The sequence below is a fragment of the Hoplias malabaricus genome, chromosome 5 (genome assembly GCF_029633855.1).
Source record: "Hoplias malabaricus isolate fHopMal1 chromosome 5, fHopMal1.hap1, whole genome shotgun sequence".
NCBI classification, from domain to species: Eukaryota; Metazoa; Chordata; class Actinopteri; order Characiformes; family Erythrinidae; genus Hoplias; species Hoplias malabaricus.
The window spans coordinates 32,804,012-32,824,362 of record NC_089804.1 but is presented as its reverse complement, the minus strand read 5'-3'; the positions used below and the strand labels follow the sequence as shown (position 1 = coordinate 32,824,362).

The 20,351-nt window shown below is 44.4% G+C and overlaps 1 protein-coding gene across 1 annotated transcript; it reads right to left on the bottom strand.

Moving 5' to 3' along the window:
• Window positions 1-6,137: 6,137 nt before the first annotated feature.
• cept1b (choline/ethanolamine phosphotransferase 1b) lies at window positions 6,138-17,285 on the bottom strand. The gene is made up of 9 exons (XM_066673108.1): window positions 17,114-17,285; window positions 15,040-15,491; window positions 14,235-14,382; window positions 13,785-13,926; window positions 11,687-11,771; window positions 10,807-10,938; window positions 10,533-10,691; window positions 9,302-9,427; window positions 6,138-8,977 (listed from the first exon to the last, which is right to left on the bottom strand). Exons 2-9 carry the CDS (start codon window positions 15,373-15,375, stop codon window positions 8,861-8,863), a joined length of 1,245 nt encoding a protein of 414 aa, XP_066529205.1. The 5' UTR covers window positions 15,376-15,491; window positions 17,114-17,285; the 3' UTR covers window positions 6,138-8,860.
• Between the last annotated feature and the right edge of the window lie 3,066 nt (window positions 17,286-20,351).

Genomic DNA, 20,351 nt, shown 5'->3' with positions numbered 1-20,351 from the left:
CGAGGGTAGGTACATGAGCTGATGTAAACAAGGACTACTGACGTGCAGACTGACCAATTAAATTTTTACAGAGTATCGACCAATAATGGTAGCTCTACAGTCAGACCGTGCAATCCGAAGATTTTAGGCTACTTCACCACTCCACCTTCTCACTCAAGCGAACCAAACGGAGTAGGGGAGGGCGGGACTAGTTTGTGAACGAAACGCTTCTCGAAATTCTATGTAAACTCTAGAAAAACAAATTCCTGGACGTCTGTGAAATTCCGCCCGGACAAGTCTAAAAAAGAGAACATGTCCGGGTAAAAGAGGATGTCTTGTCACCCTAGTACCCTCAAGGGAGCATAATTGTACCTTAAATTATTATAATTGTAGATTATAAAAATTTGTTGATTTCATATGCCCTATTTCATCTCCAAAACTTATATTATGTTTTTTTTTAATACAACACATTTCTATAATGAAAGGTTACAAATATTTATCTCTCATTCCAGAGAAGAGAATACCTTTAAGGAACAAAAACTGGACTTTTAAACACTGTTGAACACATTTACACAATTTGTACCTTTAGTGACCAATATTGTACCTCTGCTGTACCATTTTTTCGGAGAGTGCAGTTTCTCTCTCTCTCTCTCTTTTGGTATAAAATATGTACTGGAGCTGGAGGCCAGGGAACCACTGCAAACATTTAAATACTTTGATGAGGCAGGTTTCAATCTAGCAAAAAGTAGAAGGCATGGAAGAAATTGCATTGGACAGAGAGCAACCATTGATGTCCCAGGCCAACGAGGAGGGAATATTACAAAGTGTGCAGACATCTTAGAAAATGGCGTCCTCACCCATATACCCCGTCTTGGTCCATACAACATTTGCTGACTTTTTTAGACATTCTTTACAGGGACATAATCCCTGAGAATGAGAGAGGTCTAATTGGAACAAGTATGTTGTAATACAGGATAATGTGCATTTTCACCACTCAGATTTGGTCAGACAGTGGTTTTCAGCACATGAAAGTATGATGGTGGAATATCTCCCTCCCTACCCCCCATTCCTTAATCCACTAGAGGAGGTTTTGTTTTTCTTGGAGGTGGAAGGTATATGGCCGTCATACACATACCCAAATGGTCCTGCTAGTGGCCATGGATGCAGCATGTGATGACATCACAGCAGAGTCCTGCAGAGGGTAGATTCGCCACTCGAGGAGATATGTTCCTTGCTGCATTGCCAGGGAAGATATTCACAGTGATGTTAATGCAAATATGTGGCCAGACAGACCATTGATTTACAGTACTGTGTATGTTGTGTATTGTTCCAATTAAGTTCCAATATGTCCTGCAATATTGTTTACAGCTGTACACAGCTCTACCCAAAGGGTGTTTCTTATGTTTGTTGTAAATAAGTTTGTACTTTGATTTTGCACAATGCTGTGAACCAATTAGAATTTCAAAGAGCATATGCAGTAAAAATATGAAACGTATTGAGTGTCTTGTATTCATTTACCTCACTAAATACAGCAATGTGTAACTTATCTGTAGATTTCAAATGGATGTGCTAATAGTGTATAGTGATGTCTTGAGCATTTTCAGGTAGTGTCACCATGATCTGACTTTTTTTGCTCTGGAAAACACTTACAAAGTGAACTGTTATAATGAAAACATGACAAAGCCATTTGATTATCTTACCTGTGTTAGACCCTTCCTGGATCAGGGCCTTGTCGTGGCGGAAGGGCTTGTGTGGTCTCATGACCTCCAGGGCTATGTCGTCGGGAGCTGTTAGCTCCCAGTAGGGTCTCCCATGGCGAACAGGTCTGGAGTGAAGATCCAGACAAACATGATCCAAAATCATCCCTATGAGTACACCCATTAAAATTCAGTGTACCCTGCCCGGGAGAGGGTTACCAGGACCTACCCCTGGAACCAGGCCTGGGGGTAGTGTCCGACGGTGAGCGCCTAGTGGCCGGGCAGCCCACGTAACCTGGCCGTGCTCAGCCCGAAATGGCAACGTGGGAGGATCATGTGGGCTCACCACCCGCAAGATCCAGAGTAGGGGTGCGGTGCAATGCCCATCGGGCACAGAGCAGGGGCGAAGGGGCCCCTGTCATCGTGGAACTTGTCAGCGGAAACTGGTTCTTGGTACGTGGAACATAACCTCACTGGGGGGGAAAGAGCCAGAGCTGGTGCGTGAGGTTGAGAGATACCAGCTAGATATAGTTGGGCTCACTTCTACACACAGTGTAGGTTCTGGAACCAAACTCCTTGATAGGGGTTGGTCTCTCTCCTACTCAGGAGTTGCACAAGGTGAGAGGCGCCGGGCGAGTGTGGGGATACTTACAAGTCCCCGGCTGGCGCCTGTACAGCTGGAGTTTGTCCCAGTAAACAAGAGGGTCGCCTCAATGCGGCTCCGGCTTGCAGAGAGGAAAACTTTGACTGTTGTGTGTGCGTATGCACCGAACAGCAGCTCAGAGTATTCGGCCTTCTTGGAGGCAGTGAGGGGAGTTCTAGAGGGGATTCCATGCACTGACTCTATTGTTTTGCTGGGGGACTTCAATGCTCATGTTGGCAATGACTAGGAAACCTGGAGAGGAGTGATTGGGAGGAACGGACTGCCTGATCTAAACCCGAGTGGTGTGATGTTGTTGGACTTCTCTGCTAGCAATGGTTTGTCCATAACAAACACCATGTTCAAACATAAGATTGTTCATAAGTGTACTTGGTACCAGAGCACTCTGAGCCAAAGGTCAATGTTCGACTTTGTGGTTGTGTCTTCTGACCTGAGGCCGTATGTTTTGGACACTCAGGTAAAGAGAGGGGCTGAGCTGTCAACCGATCACCATCTGGTGGTGAGTTGGATCCTATGGTGGGGAAAGCTGCCGGACAGACCTGGTAAACCCAAACGTATAGTGAGGGTGTGCTGGGAAAAGCTGGCAGATGACTCTGTTCGGATGGATTTCAACTCTCACCTCCGAGAGAACTTCTCACATGTTCCGGAGGAGGTAGGGGGAATGGAGTCTGAATGGACACTGTTCCGGACCTCCATCGTGGAAGCGGCTGCATGTAGCTGTGGTCAAAAGCTTGTTGGTGCCTGTTATGGCGGCAACCCAAGAACCCGTTGGTGGACACCGGGGGTGAGGGAAGCTGTCAAGCGGAAGAAGGAGGCTTTTCGGGATTGGCTAGCTCGGGGAACTTCCAATTCTGTGGATGGGCACCGGCAGGCAAAAAAGGCTGCAGCTGTGGCAGTTGCTGAAGCAAAATCCAGAGCATGGAAGGAGTTTGGAGAGGCCATGGAGAATGACTTCAGGGTGGCCTCAAAGAGGTTCTGGAAAACACTCCGACAGCTCAGGAGGGGGAGGGGGGACACTGTCCAAGCTGTGCTCAGCAAGGATGGTGAAACTCTGAACTCGACTGAGCATATTGTTGGGCGTTGGAAGGAGCACTATGAGGAACTCCTTAACCCGAGAGACATGCCTCCTGTGCAGGAGGTAGGGCCAGAAGTGTCTGGGGGGTCAGATTCCATTTCCTTGGCTGAAGTCACTGAGGTGGTGAAAAAGCTTCGCAGTGGCAAAGCTCCAGGAATGGATGAGATTCGCCCAGAGTTACTGAAGGCACTCGATACTGTGGGGCTGTCTTGGATGACACGCCTATAAAATATTGCATGGACCTCGGGAACGGTGCCTTTGGATTGGCAAACTGGGGTGGTGGTTCCTATTTTCAAAAAAGGGGACCGGAGAAAGTGTGCCAATTATCGTGGCATTACACTTCTCAGCCTCCCAGGGAAAGTCTATGCCAAGGTGCTGGAAAGGAGAATCCGTCCGATAGGCGAACCTAGGATTTTGGAGGAACAATGCGGATATCGTCCTGGCCGTGGAACTATGGACCAACTCTTTACTTTTTCACAGATGATTGAGGGGGCGTGGGAATTTGCTACTCCACTCTACACATGCTTTGTGGATTTGGAGAAGGCATATGACCGTGTTCCTCGAGAGATTCTGTGGGAGGTGCTTCGGGAGTATGGGGTGCCAGGGCGAGCCGTACGGTCCTTGTACTCTCAGAGTTTGAGTTGTGTTCACATCCTTGGTAGTAAGTCAAGCTTGTTCAGTGTGGGCATTGGACTCCGTCAGGGCTATGACTTATCTCCACTCCTGTTCCTGATATTCATGGACAGGGTGGCGCGGCGTAGCCTGGGGCAGGAGGGCTTCCGTCGAGGAGCTCAGGTGGTGGCATCTCTGCTTTTTGCAGACGATGTTGTTCTTCTGGCTTCTTTGCATGGAGGCCTCCAGCGTTCACTTGAGCAGTTTGCAGCCGAGTGTGAAGCGGTCGGTATGCGGATCAGCACCTCCAAGTCTGAGGCCATGGTTATCTCCCGGAAACAGATGGCATGCTCCCTTCAGGTAAGGGGTGAGAACCTGCCCCAAGTGAAGGAGTTCAAGGATCTCGGGTTCTTGTTCACGAGTGATGGGAAGAGGGTTGGTGAGATTGACCATAGGGACAGTCTACTAGGGAGGAGCTTGGTGTAGAGTCGCTGCTCCTTCGCGTTGAGAGAAGTCAGTTGAGGTGGTTTGGGCATCTGATCAGGATGCCTCCTGGACGCCTCCCACTGGAGGTATACCAGACACGTCCAACTGGAAGGAGGCCCCGGGGTAGACCCAGGACACGCTGGAGGGATTATATCTCCTGGCTGGCCTAGGAACATCTTGGGATCCCCCAGGAGGAATTGGTGGATGTTGCGAGGGACAGAGACGTCTGGGCTTCTTTGCTCGCCCTGTTGCCATCGCGACCCTGAAATGGAAAAGTGGAATAGAATATGATGATGATGATGACGTGTGTTATAACTTTTTATTTTGATAGCACTGGCACTTTCACTGACATGAATACTTGCTTTTGAGGAACGAACTATTGAGCCAATTTGAGCCAGTGACATGATTTTGCAAGTTATCAACTAGGTTTTGAGAAATGCACTTACTGTTTTGCAAATGTTAATAGCGATGTGAGAAATGCATCAAAGCAATTGAGAAAAACTGTAACAAAGAATTTGTCAACAAGGGGAAATGCTTAGAGTCTTTCACCAGCTCTTCGCTCAAAAGCAACAAGTAGATGATGGAGGTGTGGAAGAGACAGCCTCTATTGCATGGCATTGCTTCAGGATAACATACTAATTTTCCCTCAGTATCACAATCACAAAAACCATACATCAGTTAAAAAATGCCCATTTTAAAAAGGAGGAAGCAAAGGAAGGCAAATAGACTGCTTATCACATGACTTTTCCTACCTTGTTCCAGCCTCATTTCCTCAACTGTGTTTACACATGGCAGCCATGTTTTTTCAGCTCCAGACATTTGAGGAAAAGTGACATTTACACAAGGATTTTTATGAATGAAAAAACATTTTCACAATTTTGGGTCAGTTCTGATTTCATTTACATCCACTGTTTATGTTTTCTTTGAATAAATATTTTGTAAATTGATAAAATAGCATGTTGCATGAAAGCAACAACAACAGATTGAGGATTCAATGATTTTATGCTACACAGATGGCAGAATACTAAGAAATATTTAAATAAAATTCAGTATATGCTTTCTTTTTGATGTTAAATAACTAAATTTATGATATTTTATTTTTTTATATTTATGATACTCATCTGTGCATAGACTAAAATATGTTGATGGTGTAGCATTGTGAACTCAGTGGTTGTGTGTGCGTGTGTGCCCCCACACACATTTTCAAATTCATTTGTTCATTCTTTGTCTGTAACCCTTATCCAATTCAGTGTGGCGGGGTGTCCGAAGTCTACCCAGAATCACTGGGCACAAGGCGGGAACACACCCTGGAGGGGGCACCAATCCTTCACAGGGATGCAGCTTTAAATCATTATGCCAATACCGTGTTCTAATTCCATTCCCGCAGCTGGAAGAAATGCCTTCCATGCGCAAACCTCTGCAGTCTATGCTGATGTAGTAGAACGTCCTAAAACAATGTCCGGACGGTGGTTTGAGTTCAGATTCTCTCACTCTCTGGACTGTTCTATCCTCAGTGTAGCAGCTTAATCATATCACTTTCTTTTAAGAAGAGATCGCATATGTGTGGGAACACTGTTCTTGGGAGAAATAAAACATGTTTTGTTTATTATTTTATAGGAGCTTTTATTAAAAAAATCTGAACAATGTCACAGATAATTTGAGAAATTGTTTACAACAACTGCAGAGAGTTAAAAAGGAAGTCATCAGTATTAACAGTGTTCATACAGTAATACTTCACAGATCTTTTAAGGTGGTAAAGTACAGGTTGTGTTGAAGGAATATAAATAGAAGCACAGTTTAAACTGTGTTCTTTAACCTGGGGAATACACTCTCAGGATTGTTTAATCCAGAGCAAAGCTGAGGGCAGGTATTAGAGGTATTATTATCTGTTCTATTACAGGTGTGTGTTCAGGGATGAGTCCTCCTGGTTAAAGTAAGTATGTTGATTTCTGTTTACAGAAAATAAGGGGCAAGTTCTGTACAGGGAACGCACTTCTGCACATTTAAATATTTAACCACAGTGGGTTATTTGCTGAACTGAACACTATGGGAAATATAAAATTATGTTTCTTAAATAATAAATTGGTTTATATCATATACATTTTCCATTGTCTCATACGCAGTAAATCAGGAGAAACTGCTCTAAATTCAGTTAAGGTACTGAAGTGTGTTCTCTGTTCTCATTTCAGTTGACCAGAAGTATTGTTTAACTCTGAACTGTGTTATTCTTAATCATAAACATGTAAAGATTAGAAATACAAACCAGGGAGGGGAGGGTTAATGGCAGTGCTTAATTAATAAACACAGAAGGGTGTGTACTGGCTGTTTAAATGGTGGAGACAGTCACTGGGACCTGTCCCCATTAGAAAGTTAAGAGAAAGTTGTTCTCTGAATTTATTTATATGCTAATGTACCTGAGCATGACACAGATAGTTAGAAAGCACTGTTGCAGAATGAGGCCACGACACCCCAAAAAAGGTTTCTATTTAAGGCAATGAATGACGTGCACAAGAAGAAACCTTATCAGAAAAACATGCAAATCTCACAGTCGGTAACCACCCTCTGGTAACCGTGCTCAGAATCCTGTTTATACAGCAATTTCTGTTCAGAATACAATTCATGAAGGAAATGAAAGGTTTCAGATAATTGAATAATTAATTGAACTGTTTTTAAATACAATATATAAATTGTAGGAAAATGTTACCATTATTCACACAGCCACCTTAAATACAGTTGTGTTCAGTAACCAAACATCATGCCCCAATATATGGAATACCTGGACTAAGCTGCTTTTCTCTGTGAGAAACATTAACCCTGTACAGTCTGCCCTGTGTTCCTATGATCAGAGGGCCGTAAACACTGAACGCTAAATACTGAACTGTCTGACCACTGCTCTGCTTCTGCTGCCACTTAAAATCTTAAAGGGAAACATCAGCGTCTCTGTAGTGCTGGGTTCATTACCACAGAAAGTAATGTAGTGGAGTTTCCCTGAATTCATTAAAGAAGTTAAAACACCCTAAAACGAATTCTACACTCTTTTCTATTTGAAAGACCTCTGGCTGGTACAGAAACAATTTTATATTTGCGTGTTTTATCATCACGTCACTATTCCATATTCAGCCTCTGACCATTGACGTCCATTAGGAGTGAGGTTAGAGTCAGTGTGTTTTCTGTTATCTGATTTCAGGGAAGCGCCGCCAAATTCCTGTCTGTGGCGACTGACCATCCATCCTCCATAAACACGAGGTGGAAACACTAAATTATCTCTTCAATCTGCTGTGACACTTTATTATTAGCAAAAGAATAAACCCTGACCTCTTCTTTCGCAGGTTGATAATGTTCCTGTACAGTGCCCCCTCTGAAAGACAGACAAACTCAGATGATTCTAGAAATTCGAGAAGCTCTGTCCTCAGGAGTTTAAATACAGATCCACAAACACATTGTAATACAAAGGTAGCAGCAGAGATACCGGATACATTAATCGTCTGGACTTATTCTCTTTCTCACATTGGATAAATGAAGAGCATGTGATGAGACAGACTTTTGAAAAACCAGAAAAAAAAGAGGTTTGAGACCGTGAGAGTAAGACGTGAGTGCCTGTGAAAACAAACAGAACAGGAGACCAAACCGAGTCTGTGAGTACTGTAACATAACCAGCTCCGCTTCTTTACTTTAGTGTTTGTTCTTTAAAAGGGAGAACCCATGAAGAACCCATAGTCCCCTCACAGAACCAAGTGGGAGTTAGCACCTGTTCCTGACACCCCCCTTGAGGAAATAGAGAGATCTGCATTACTAATAATTAATAATCTGTAATAATTTAAATAAACATCCAATTGCCTTTGTCAGCTCAGAAAACACCACAGCCGCGGTCAGCACAAACATGGATTCATCCTTTAATCCCTCACCAGTCATTAACTCTGTTCATCACATGCAGCCCTGGACACACACTGAGGTTTCTCAGTAACACTTTACAGCAGGTGTGTGTTTGGGGGGGTGGGGGTCTTCACAGCACTTGCATACAATATTAATAACACTGACACAGGCCTACATCAGCACCCCTACAGGCTCCGCCCACCCATACCCACCTATCCTGCCCAAACCCAACTGAATCCACTCTGCAGGATCCTGACATGGGAACCAGGCTCTACAGAGGAGTATATCAGGAGTATGAAAGGGTTACTTCAATGGTTATGTAGGTGTTATGTCACCCTTATGCATAAACACCACCAGTAAATTGTTACTAATTTCTTTTATCTTCCATCCACAGTGTGTAAAACACACACGCACACACAGACAGACACACACACGCACGCACACACACACAAGAGCGCACACACAGCTGCTGTGCAGTTACTGAGTTGCTCCAGATGTCAGAGGTTTGATTTTGAAGACGAAGATGTGCAGATGGAACGCAATCTGATTGCAGACGCTCACGCAGTAGCGCACCAGGTCGAACAGAGACAGCACCTGCCGATCAAATACAGTTCATTAGTTCATTAGCGTAATTACCACCAATTAATATCACAACAACAATAACTAGACTGCAAAAAGTAAACCTCAGCATATTGATCTGAGTGAAACTGAGCTGGGGCCGGAGCCGGGGGGTCAGCGGGGGCTCAGAATATACTTTACAGACACTGGTAGATCTTAAATTCAGACGGATCCTACAGTTCATTCAGTGACTCAGCCTTAAACTGCTCAGTGCGGCCGGCTTTATCCTGCAGTGTGTGTGTGTGTGTGTGTGTGTTTAAAGCAGGTTTATAAAGTAGTATTCAGAAGAGCGAGTCTCACCAGCGCGACCCACAGCACCACATACTCGTCAATGAAGCTGTTGAAATACTGATCAAGGAACAGGAGCCCAGGGCCCAGGAACGCCACATCGTGCAGGTGCATCTCGCTCTTTGTCATGTGCGCCACCTGTCAGGATAAAATAATACTACTACTACTACAACTACTACTACTAATAATAATAATAATATGTTACATTTATATAGTGCTTTTCTAATAACCAAGGTTGCTTTACACAAGGAGGAGAAACAAAAAAGTGATGACACTTATAGAGTGCAGAAGAACTGAAAGAAGAGGTAGGTCTTTGGCTGAGATTTAAAAGCCGAAAATGAAGAGCAGAGGCAAAGACTTTGTGGTAAAGAATTCTAGAGCATAACAATAAATGATCTACCACCAGCAGTGACTAATCTGAATTAGGGTACTGACAAAAGACTGCTCTCAGAGGACCTCAATGATCGTGCAGGACATTAGGGGCGCAAAATTTCAGAAAGGTTGGCTAGTGCCAGATCACGCAGAGATGTAAATGTGAGCAGGAGAAATTTAAACTGAATATGGAGAGAGACAAGAAGCCAGTGGAACTGATGAAGAACATCAGGGATCAAGTTACAACTCAAAAAGGCTTTAAAATCCATAGCAAGGGGCTGGGGGACGATGACGATGACAACAACTGATCTTTAAATGGACTTACAACTGGACCCCCAACTGCTCCTTGTTTCCCCAAGAGCATTGTTGAGTGATGAGTTCTGTGTCTTTGGTTTCCATGGTTATGGCTTTATCAAACCCCTATCTCATCTCTACAAAACCCTCATATCACCACCAAGTCAAACCTGACACATCTGGAATCTGCTGTATTTAACTCCAGGTACCCAGCTGAAAGTCCCAGGACAAATATTAAAATTAAAGATCAAATATTACATTTGAAATATTAGTACTAACACATGGACCTGATTTTCTGTTAATTGATGAATGAATATTTATTATATATATATATATATATATATATTTTTTTTTTTTCTCTCCTCCTCTGTTCATCATGTAGACCTTCCTGCTCCCCAGGAAGAACATTATTTCTTTTCCCTTCATGGCTCAGGAGTGAAAGACATCCCCTTGCATTTTCATCCCATTTCCAGTCCTACCAGACGCACAGTAAATCCTCCCCAACTCACAGCTCCTTGTGAGTCTTGGCTAGTGTCTCGGCTGGGGACATTGTGGGTGTAAAGGGTTAAAAACTCACCACTAATTTGTTCGTGATTTTGGCAGAAACAAAGCCAAAAGCCAGGATGTAAAGACAGGGGTGTTTCTCAAACAGCTGTATTGCAGATTTCTTATAAATCATCATTGCCAGAACGATCACAGAGCCAATGTGCAGAACCGGGGACAGTACACTGGTTCCCTGAGAGGAGAGACGACAAGAACCACCTGTCAGAACTAGAGCAGGTGCTGAGCGGATCTGTATGGCAAGGCGGTCAGGACCTGGGAAGGAGACGGGTCTCAGAAAAGGAACTCACTGCTATGGTGGATCCATTCTTCCCAACTCCTCCTGTGAATATGACTCTGAAGTAGTTGGTGCAGGTGACCACAGCTCCCACAAATGTGCAGAGTGCCGGGATCATCTTCATCTGGATGTTTAACACTGGAATCTGTCAAAAAGATCACCACTTTTCAGCAGAGGATTCAGAACCTTTCACACAGAGACCAGCGCAGAGCCACAACTCACATAGTTCACAGCGGTGTAGGACCTATTCACACACAGTCATACCAAAAAAACAGAGGACTTTTAACACAACACAGCCTTCACATGAAGAGTTTGTTGTCTAAACACTCTGAAATCTGAAAGAGGAAGAAGAAATCGATTCCTTGAGTAACAGCAGCAGCGGTGATGATGAAGTTATCATTTTACTTTTAAACACTGAAACTAAATGCTGCAAACAGTTCACTCTGTTTTGCAGAAAAACAACAACACAAGGAGCTCCAGCCCCTCACTCTGGATCTAAAGATGTAAACCGAGCTGTTTGAGGCTGATCGTGCGTGTTACAGTCTGTGAGATGTTGTTCTATATGGTTCTGTGTTCTGTGTTGACTGGTCGCCTGATATTAACACATCTGTACAGTGCAGAAAAGAGAACAGGCTCTAACAGAAACACTGCTGCAGTGTTGTAGTCCCTCAATTACGGACTCTGTGTGAACACCTGAAACATACGTGTGTTTGTTTTCAAAAGTTGACATGCGTTTTTTTTCTCGCCTAAAAATTAGACTCTGTGTGAATAGGCCTTTAATACGAACACCCCATGCAGCCTCTCCACACAGGTACAGTTCATACGGGGTGGGGGTTACAGCGAGACTGTGTTCATACAGCTTCACTTTCAATAAAATTTAATCTCTGATTTACCAGAGCCTGCCAGAAAGCAGATCCACCCACAGCCGCCAGAAGATACATGATTATAATGAAGATCTGCACCTCAGTCACATCAATGCTGAGCAGGGGAGGGACGGAGGGACAGAGGGACAGAGGGACAGAGGGACAGACAGGGGTGGACAGACAGGGAGAGAATGGACAGAGCAGGTTAGTTACAGCAGCAACCACAGTCTCTCTGCTGCACACAATCAGCCAATCAGAGATGCCCAGTTTTTCATTACCACCCTGTCATTAAAAATTACCATTATTCATTTATTAATAAAGAGAAATAAACACTGATATACAGCTCAATATTTTCCCTCCGTTAACAGATCTCACCTTTAAATTACAGAGTAATTCTCCACTGATTATTTATAAGTTTCATTAACAGATCCAGGTGTGCCAAACTGTACAGTCCTTGTGTTTAACACTGAGACACAGCTGATATTGGAGTGTATCTGAGGAGCCATGCAGACGAAGCAGGCAGCTGACTGTGATTGGCTGCTTGGTGTTTACCGTTAAATTCCAAAAACAGGGTCCAACAGCAGCCGTGAAGATGTGAAGCAGAGCCAGAGTCAGCTGAAGCTCAGTGTTGTCAAATCTGTCCACCGCGGAAAGAGAAAATTTAAAACACTACCACCTAGCAGCGCTCCCAGCCCCGACACTGCTCAGTGGGGACCTCCAACCCTAACCCTAAAGTGCTCTGACCCCTGCCCAAGTTATTCTCACATGGACAGAGTGGAACTCTCAGTTTATTCTCTCCTTGACCCGAAATCCCAGCGCTGAATCTGTACATCCCTAACAATAGGAAGCCCTGACAAATTAATGTCTCCATCCAGCCCCTCTCACAACTGCACTGTGACCCGAAACTGTCCCAGACTTTAACCCAAGTCTGTAACATTGTCACAGACATTCTCCGGACTTTATCCTGCCCCTGCTCTACAGTCCGGAGAATGTCAGAATAAGCCCTGTGTCAATAGAGCCTGGAGAATCATGCTGTATATTCTGCACATGTTGCACAGGCTCCACCCCCTGCCTGAACAATGCACTGCAGTTTTCATCCCCTGCCTGAATCATGCACTGCACAGGCCCTTCCCCCTGCTTGAACCACACACTGCACAGGCTCCACCCCCTGCCTCAATAATGCACTGCAGTCTCCACCCCCTGCCTGAACCATGCACTGCACAGGGCCCTCCCCCTGCCTGAACCACACACTGCAAAAGCTCTGCCCCCTCCCTGAAACCCAGCATAGCACAGGCTCCAGCCCCTGCCTGAACCACAGGCCTCACAAGTTCCGCCCTCTGCCTAAATCACATGCTGCACAGACTCCGGTTCTCTGCCTGAACCATACACTGTACAGGCTCCAGCCCCTGCCTAAACCACACGCCTCATGGGTTCTGGCCCCTGCCTAAACCACACGCCTCACAGGTTCCAGCTCCTGCCTGAACCACATGCCTCACAGGCCCCGCCCCCTGCCTGAACCACACTGAGTATTTCCAGTTGTGAGAACACGTCTGATGCAGAATATGTCATCTGTGAAAGGACGACTCCAGACGTGATTCCTGGGATTTTATCCAGAGTTCAGATGTAAAAACTATTTCAGTTCCTGGCTGTAACCTGAATAAGGAAGAAGTCTCAGACAGAAAGCTACATCAATACAAGCCCTGCCTCACAAGGCTTTGATCTTCGTCTCTAGAAACAGAACACGCCACCTTCACTTCCTGCTGGGGAGAAATAAAATCACACTCTTCTGAGGCCTTCATGCTGGAGTGAACTCACGACTGGCCTCAAAACCCACTGTGAGCTGCAGGGGCAGACAACCAAATATCTGTGGAGAAATAAAGTTGTTTTCCCTGTGGGCATGAACACTTCACTTTCAGCCCAAAACCCCACCTGACACCCATCCAGCAGTGCAGCAATGACACTCCCTCCCCACTGACAGTGACAGGCCCTCACACATACACAAACACACCTGAGACACAGAACCTATTCTGCTTATTCCTGCAGAAACCCAGGTTGGCATTCCCCTGTGAATGTAAATTTGTATGTAAATGAGTTTGTGAATATGTTAATAAGACAAAGAGTTACTCACATCCCGAAGCGCAGGGTTCCCGAGACGTAGGTTTGCCAGTGAGCGCAATAAAAGATAAACATCCCCGAAAAACAGCAGAAGAACATCCAGTCAGGGTTCGTCCCCAACTGCACTGCAATACTTGTCCCCAAGACCACAAACACTGCAGAGTGGAGGGGGGTGGGTGGGGGGGTGAGCGTGATTGATAGAGAGAGAGAGAGAGAGAGAGAGAGAGAGAGAGAGAGAGAGAGAGAGAGAGAGAGAGAGAGAGAGAGAGAGAGAGAGAGGATCTGATGAGTTTTTTTAATTAATGTAACTTGTGATTAAAGGTGCAGTGTTTAAAATTTTGTGACCTCTAGTGCCCAACTGAACCTTCTCAGTACTCCTCCCTCTCTTTCCAGGCAGCACTACAGTCTTACACACAAACAGAAACGAGCCTGTTTTTACGTCTCTGTCAGTTCTCTGAGTTACCTGTGGACAGTGAGTCACAGCCATGGTCAAACAGCTCCCCCAGTGGTGAACTGCTGTTAGTGCGCCTCGCTTGCTTCCCATCAATAGCATCCAGAGACTGGTACACAAACAAGCCCACTGCACACAGCAGGTACGCCCATAATGGAGCCTAAACACACACACACAAATATTTTAAGATGTGAAAATTGCCCTGAATTGATGTAGCATGGTGTTTGGGTGGTTTTATGTAACGTGCATTTTATGTGTCTGTAAGAGAGATATATGTAAATTAGCTCTGTTCTAACTGTTATGTCTGCATCACATTCAAATAGTAATGTGTGATGAAACACTTCTAGCAATTTCAGTGAAATGAGCAAAGCTGAACTACTGCAGGCTGCAAGTGTCTGTGCATAAATGCAGTTATGAGTGTGTGTATATTTATGTGTGTGTGTTACTGTGACATCATAAAAATAGTCTATGTAAAATAGTCTTTTTTGCAGATATACAACCCCAATTCCAACGAAGTTGGGACATTGTGTAAAACATAAATAAGAACAGAATACGACAATTTGCAAGTCCTTTTCATCCTATATTCTATTGAATACACTACAAAGACAAGATATTTAATGTTTAAACCGATGAACTTTATTGTTGTTTTGCAAATATTTTGAATTTGAGGCCTGTAATACGTTCCAAAAGAGTCAGGAGTGTGTGTTGTACATGCTCGGTGGCTGTGGGACAGTAGTAGATGAGCACCAGCTTGGTGAATATGTAGGACAGAGTAGGTGTGTGCGTGTATTAATTTGTGTGTGTGTGTGTGCTGTACCTGCTCAGTGGCTGTGGGGCAGTAGTAGACGAGCACCAGTGTGGTGAAGATGTTGGTGGCGAGGCCGACGGTGGTGATGAGGTTGGGGGCAACCCAAGGGGGCATCTGTGCCACCAGCCACTCCCAGTACCGCTGCATGAGGGGCTCCAGGAGGGAGTTGCCGGCACTGCTGTAACGGTGCTCCTCCAGCCGCTTCAGCTGGTGCCGGGACAGCACTGGGGCGGGCAGCTCCACCAGCCTCCACAGGGCGGTGGGGGAAAGCCAGCAGGAGGCAGCGTCCATGGGCTGCCCCCCCTGGTGCCCACGCCGGCCTCTCTGCCCCGCCTGGGCACTCATCCACACTCTGGCAACACACCCGCCACCCTACAACACCTTCCACCCGCCTCCAGCAACACTCCCACTGGCTCCCCACAGCCGTCAGCAAGACTGCCGGCAGCCCCCAACACTGCCACCTACACACACACACACATAGAAACAAAGAGACAGTGAGGTTAGGGCACTTCACAGACCTGGTCCATTCTAACACTCTTTGTGCTGCAGGATCCCTCCCTGCCAACAATACACACCTCAAATACAGTGAGAACTAACAGCATCCTCTGGTGGAGGATAAAAAAGTGCTGGTCAGCTCAGTCAATCAGAACATGCACACTGGCTAGTGGTGAATGAAATGTGGGTAACTTGTGTGTGTATCAGTAGTGGAGTGATCTGTTTGGAGCTTTAGACTACAAATTAATATAACAGTTAGCAAGCTATTAAAATATTACCCCCGATGTTACATTGTACAGTGCCATACACTGGACAATTTCTTAAAAGCATCTGTAACTGAATCCTGTGGCTGTGGCCTTGACATGTGGGCTTACCTGTTCTCCCAGGCCTGATATTCACACCTGGAACAGTCCTCACTGAGATGTCAAAAGGGTCAGTAATGTGATGTCAGAAGGGCCTGTAGCGTAGTGTCTGTAGTGTGATGTCAGAAGTGTCAGTAATGTAATATCAGTAGTGTCAGTAGTGTAATCTCAGAAGCATCAGTATTGTGATATCAGAAGCATCAGTAATGTCAGCAGTCTGATGTCAGAAATGTCAGCAGTATAATATAAGTAGTCAGATGTCAAATGTTTATAAATGTGATGTCAGAAGTGTCAGTAGTGTGATGTCAAAGGGGCCAGTAGTGTAATGTCAATTGTGAAATATCAGAAGTGTCAGTAGTGTAATGTCAGACATGTCAGTAGTGTGATGTAAGAAGCGTCAGTAAAGTAATAATCGAAACATCAGTAGAGTAATGTTAGTAGTGTGATGTCAGAAGTTTCAGAAGTTTGATGTCAGAAGTGTCAGTAATGTCAGAAGTGTCATTAGAGTAATGTCAGTAGTGTGATGTCAGAAAAGTCAGTAGTGTGATGTCAGAAGTGTCAGTAGTGTGATGTCAGAAATGTCAGTAGTGTGATGTCCAAAGTTGCAGAAGTATGATGTTAATAGTGTCAGCAGTGTAATGTCAGAAGTGTCAGAAATGTAATTTCAGAAGTGTCAGTAGTGTGATGTCAGAAGTTTCAGTAGTGTGATGTCAGACTTGTCAATAATGAGATGTCAGAGGGGTCAGTAGTGTGATATCAGAAGCATCAGTAATCTAATGTCAGTAGTGTGATGTCAGAAGGTGCAGTAGTGTAATGTCAGAAGCATCAGTAGTGCAATGTCAGAAAGACCAGTAGTGTAATGTCAGAAGGACCAGTAGTGTAATGTCAGAAGTGCGATATCAGTAGTGTGATGTCTCAGGAGCATCAGTAGTGAGTGATGATGTAATATAGAGGAGTGGCACCTGTTGAAGTGAAAAGGTGAACTGTTGTATAGTGTGATTGTGTGTGTGTGTGTGTAGTGTAGAGTGTGTGATTGTGTACTGTGTGTTTGGGTTGTAGTATTTGTGAGAGAGTGCACAGTGTGTATGTTAATTAGCTAGCCGTAGATGTGGGCGGTGAGTGAAAGAGCTGAGAGTAAACAGATGTCTACAGTGTTTTTTTTTTACTGAGTTGTTTACTGTGTTGTTTACCGAGTTGTTTACTGCGATGTGTTCGTATTTACTGACCTACTGCGGCTGTTTCCGGCGCTGTTTCTGTGCAGAATAAACCCTCGGCGCGTCCTCACCGCGTGGACACGCGCATCCCCCGAACAGCACGGGCACACGCACACGCACCGAGCACACGCACGCGCCGCGAAGTGGACCGGAGTCACGCACACACTGACCGGCGCTGCGCAACCTCCCCGCAGCCCGAGCACCGCCGCATCACAGCTGCGCAGTACTGCGCAGATAGTCACTGCGCATGCGCAGCCTGATGGGTTAAAGGGCCCATATCATACATTTATTTACTTATCCTACCTTTACTTTTCTTTCCTGTTGTTTTTGTATTTCTTTCCTTTAGTTCAATTTGGGTTTTTTTTATTTTCTTTTCTTAATAATCTAGGCATCACTTGTCACATTCTCCAGACTCTTGTTTTCAGCTCAGGAAGCAGGCATCCGCTCTTGGCCAGTGAGATTACTGAGGTAAAACCCTGACTTTGATGTGGAGGCCCTTTGAGTCCGTGATGAGCTAACCACAGGGTCCAACCAGACAGAACCCACACTACACTCATGTGGACCCCATAAATTGAGAGAGGCAGAGCAGCCTACCTGGGACCCGCTAACAACAAATGAACATCACCCCCCACCCACCACAAACCTAGAGCTAATGCCGATCCTGACACCCGCCGGCCCCTGTTCTGTGCCACCTAAATTCACATACCACAAATAACTAACTGACAGTGCATGTGCAGAGTTTCATGGTACAGCAGCCACTTGTCATCATGGAGTGACGTGAGAAAGGAGTTTAGATGACTAAATAACAGGAAAGCTGCAGGACCAGACAGGAAAGTCCTGAAAGCCTGTGCATCCCAAATTGCTCCGGTGTTTACTGAGATTTTTAATCTCTCTCTTTCACTGGGTGTTGTTCCATCATTCTTTAAACAGTCCAACATTGTGCCTGTCCCGCAGTGGAAATAGTGGACAGCATCGGGTACCTTAGAGTTCACATCTCGCAGGACCTGTGACAGAAGGACTCTGCAGAGGGTTGTGCTTACTGGCCTCCATATCATCTATAATAAGCGGTGTTGGTCCAAAGCCAAGAAGATTGTGAAGGTCCTCAGTCATCCTAACAACAAACCCTTCACTCTGTTGCCATCAGGAAAGTGTCTCAGTTTACTATAATTACTGGTGCTCAGACAGCACCAGCGTCTCAGTTTACTATAATTCCCTGTGTCCATGCACCCCCCGGATCTGACGCCTTTATCTATGGGGGAGCATTAGCTACCAAATGATAAACTAAACAAATGAGTTTTTAGCCTACATTTGAAGATTGCGAATGTGTCTGTGTCCCGAACATTTTCTGGAAGATCATTCCAGAGTTTGGGGGCTTTATAAGAAAAGGCTCTTCCCCCAGCTGAGGCCTTCTGAATTCTGGGTACAATTAAAAATCCAGTAGTCTGTGATCTGAGTGAACGTGGAGGCTCATAATAGTAAATTGTATCTTGAAGGTATTCAGGAGCAAGCCCATGTAGAGCTTTATATGTTAATAACAAAATTTTGTAGTCAATGCGGAATTTAACAGGCAGCCAATGAAGAGATGATAGAGTTTTAGTGAGGACCCTGGCTGCAGCATTTTGAACTAGTTGAAGTTTTCTTAAATTGCTGCTGGTGCATCCTGACAGTAGTGCGTTACAGTAGTCAAGCCTTGAAGTAATAAAGGCATGTACTAATGTTTCTGCATCCTGAAGGGATAAGACATTTCTAATCTTAGCAATATTGCGAAGATGTAAAAAAGCTGTCCTAGTGATACTGCCTATGTGTTGATCAAATGATAAATCCGGGTCAATTATGACACTAAGAATTTTTGCTGCTGAATCAGATTTAACTGGAAAGTCAGCGAGATTTAAAATTAAATCTGATCATTTATTTCTTGCAACTTTTGGACCCAAAAGCAGGACCTCTGTTTTGTTGCTGTTTAGAAGGAGGAAGTTACGCAACATCCAGCCTTTCACGTCTTTTACACAGTCCTCTATTTTCTTTAATCTGTGTTCGTCATCGGGCTTGGCTGAAATATACAATTGCGTGTCGTCTGCGTAACAGTGAAAGTTAATGTCATGGTTTCTTATAACTGTGCCTAGCGGTAACATGTATAATGTAAACAACAATGGTCCTAAAATAGAGCCTTGTGGAATTCCAAATCTTACTTAAGAATAATTTGAATTTAGATTGTTTACTTTTACGAATTGGTAATGTTCCGTTAAGTAAGATTTGAACCATAATAGGGCTGTCCCTGTGATTCCAACCATGTTTTCTAACCTTTCTAGGAGAATATTGTGGTCTATTGTATCGAAGGCTGTGCTTAGGTCAAGAAGCACCAACAGGGATACGTGGCCTTAATCAGAGGCAAGAAGAAGATCATTTGTTATCTTGACTAGAGCTGTTTCTGTACTATGATGTTGCCTGAATCCAGATTGGAATTTTTCATATATATGATTCTTATGTAGATATGAACTAAGTTGTTGGGCCACGGCTTTTTCTAAGATCTTGGACAGAAATGGCAAATTTGAAATAGGCCTGTAATTAGACAGTGTACTAGCATCAAGCTTTGGTTTCTTGATCATAGGTTTAATAACTGCTAGTTTAAAAGCTTTGGGTACATGGCCCAGGCTAAGGGATGAGTTTACTATAGTTAAAAAAGGATCGATAATAGCTGGTAGTACTTCTTTGAGCAATTTTGTGGGAATTGCATCAAGTGAGCAAGTTGGTTTAGTGGGTCACTTTCCTTCTCAAAATGGATATTGAAATCTCCTACAATTATAACTTTATGATTGCACACTGCTAGGTTTGTAGCATAATCGCTGAATTCTTTCAGAAATTCTAAGTAAGGCCCTGGTGGTCTGTAAATGTTGCATAATAAAAATGCGTCCTTTTTTGTGACCGGATTTGTAATAATAGTGGAGAGAACCTCAAAAGAAGAGAAGGTGTCACATTGTTTAAAACTAATTTCTAGGGTATTTTGGTAAATTACACATACTCCACCTCCTTTGCCTGATATTCTTGGGCTATGTGCATAATTATAGCCTAGGGGGGTGGCTTCATTTAGTGCTGAATATTCATTTGGTCTAACCCACGTTTCCGTGAGACAGAAAACATTGAATTTATGATCACTTATAATATCATTTACGATGAGTGCTTTTGAGTTTAGTGATCTTATGTTGAGTAACCCAAATTTTAGTTCTGAGGTGTTGCTGCTAGGTGTTGTGTA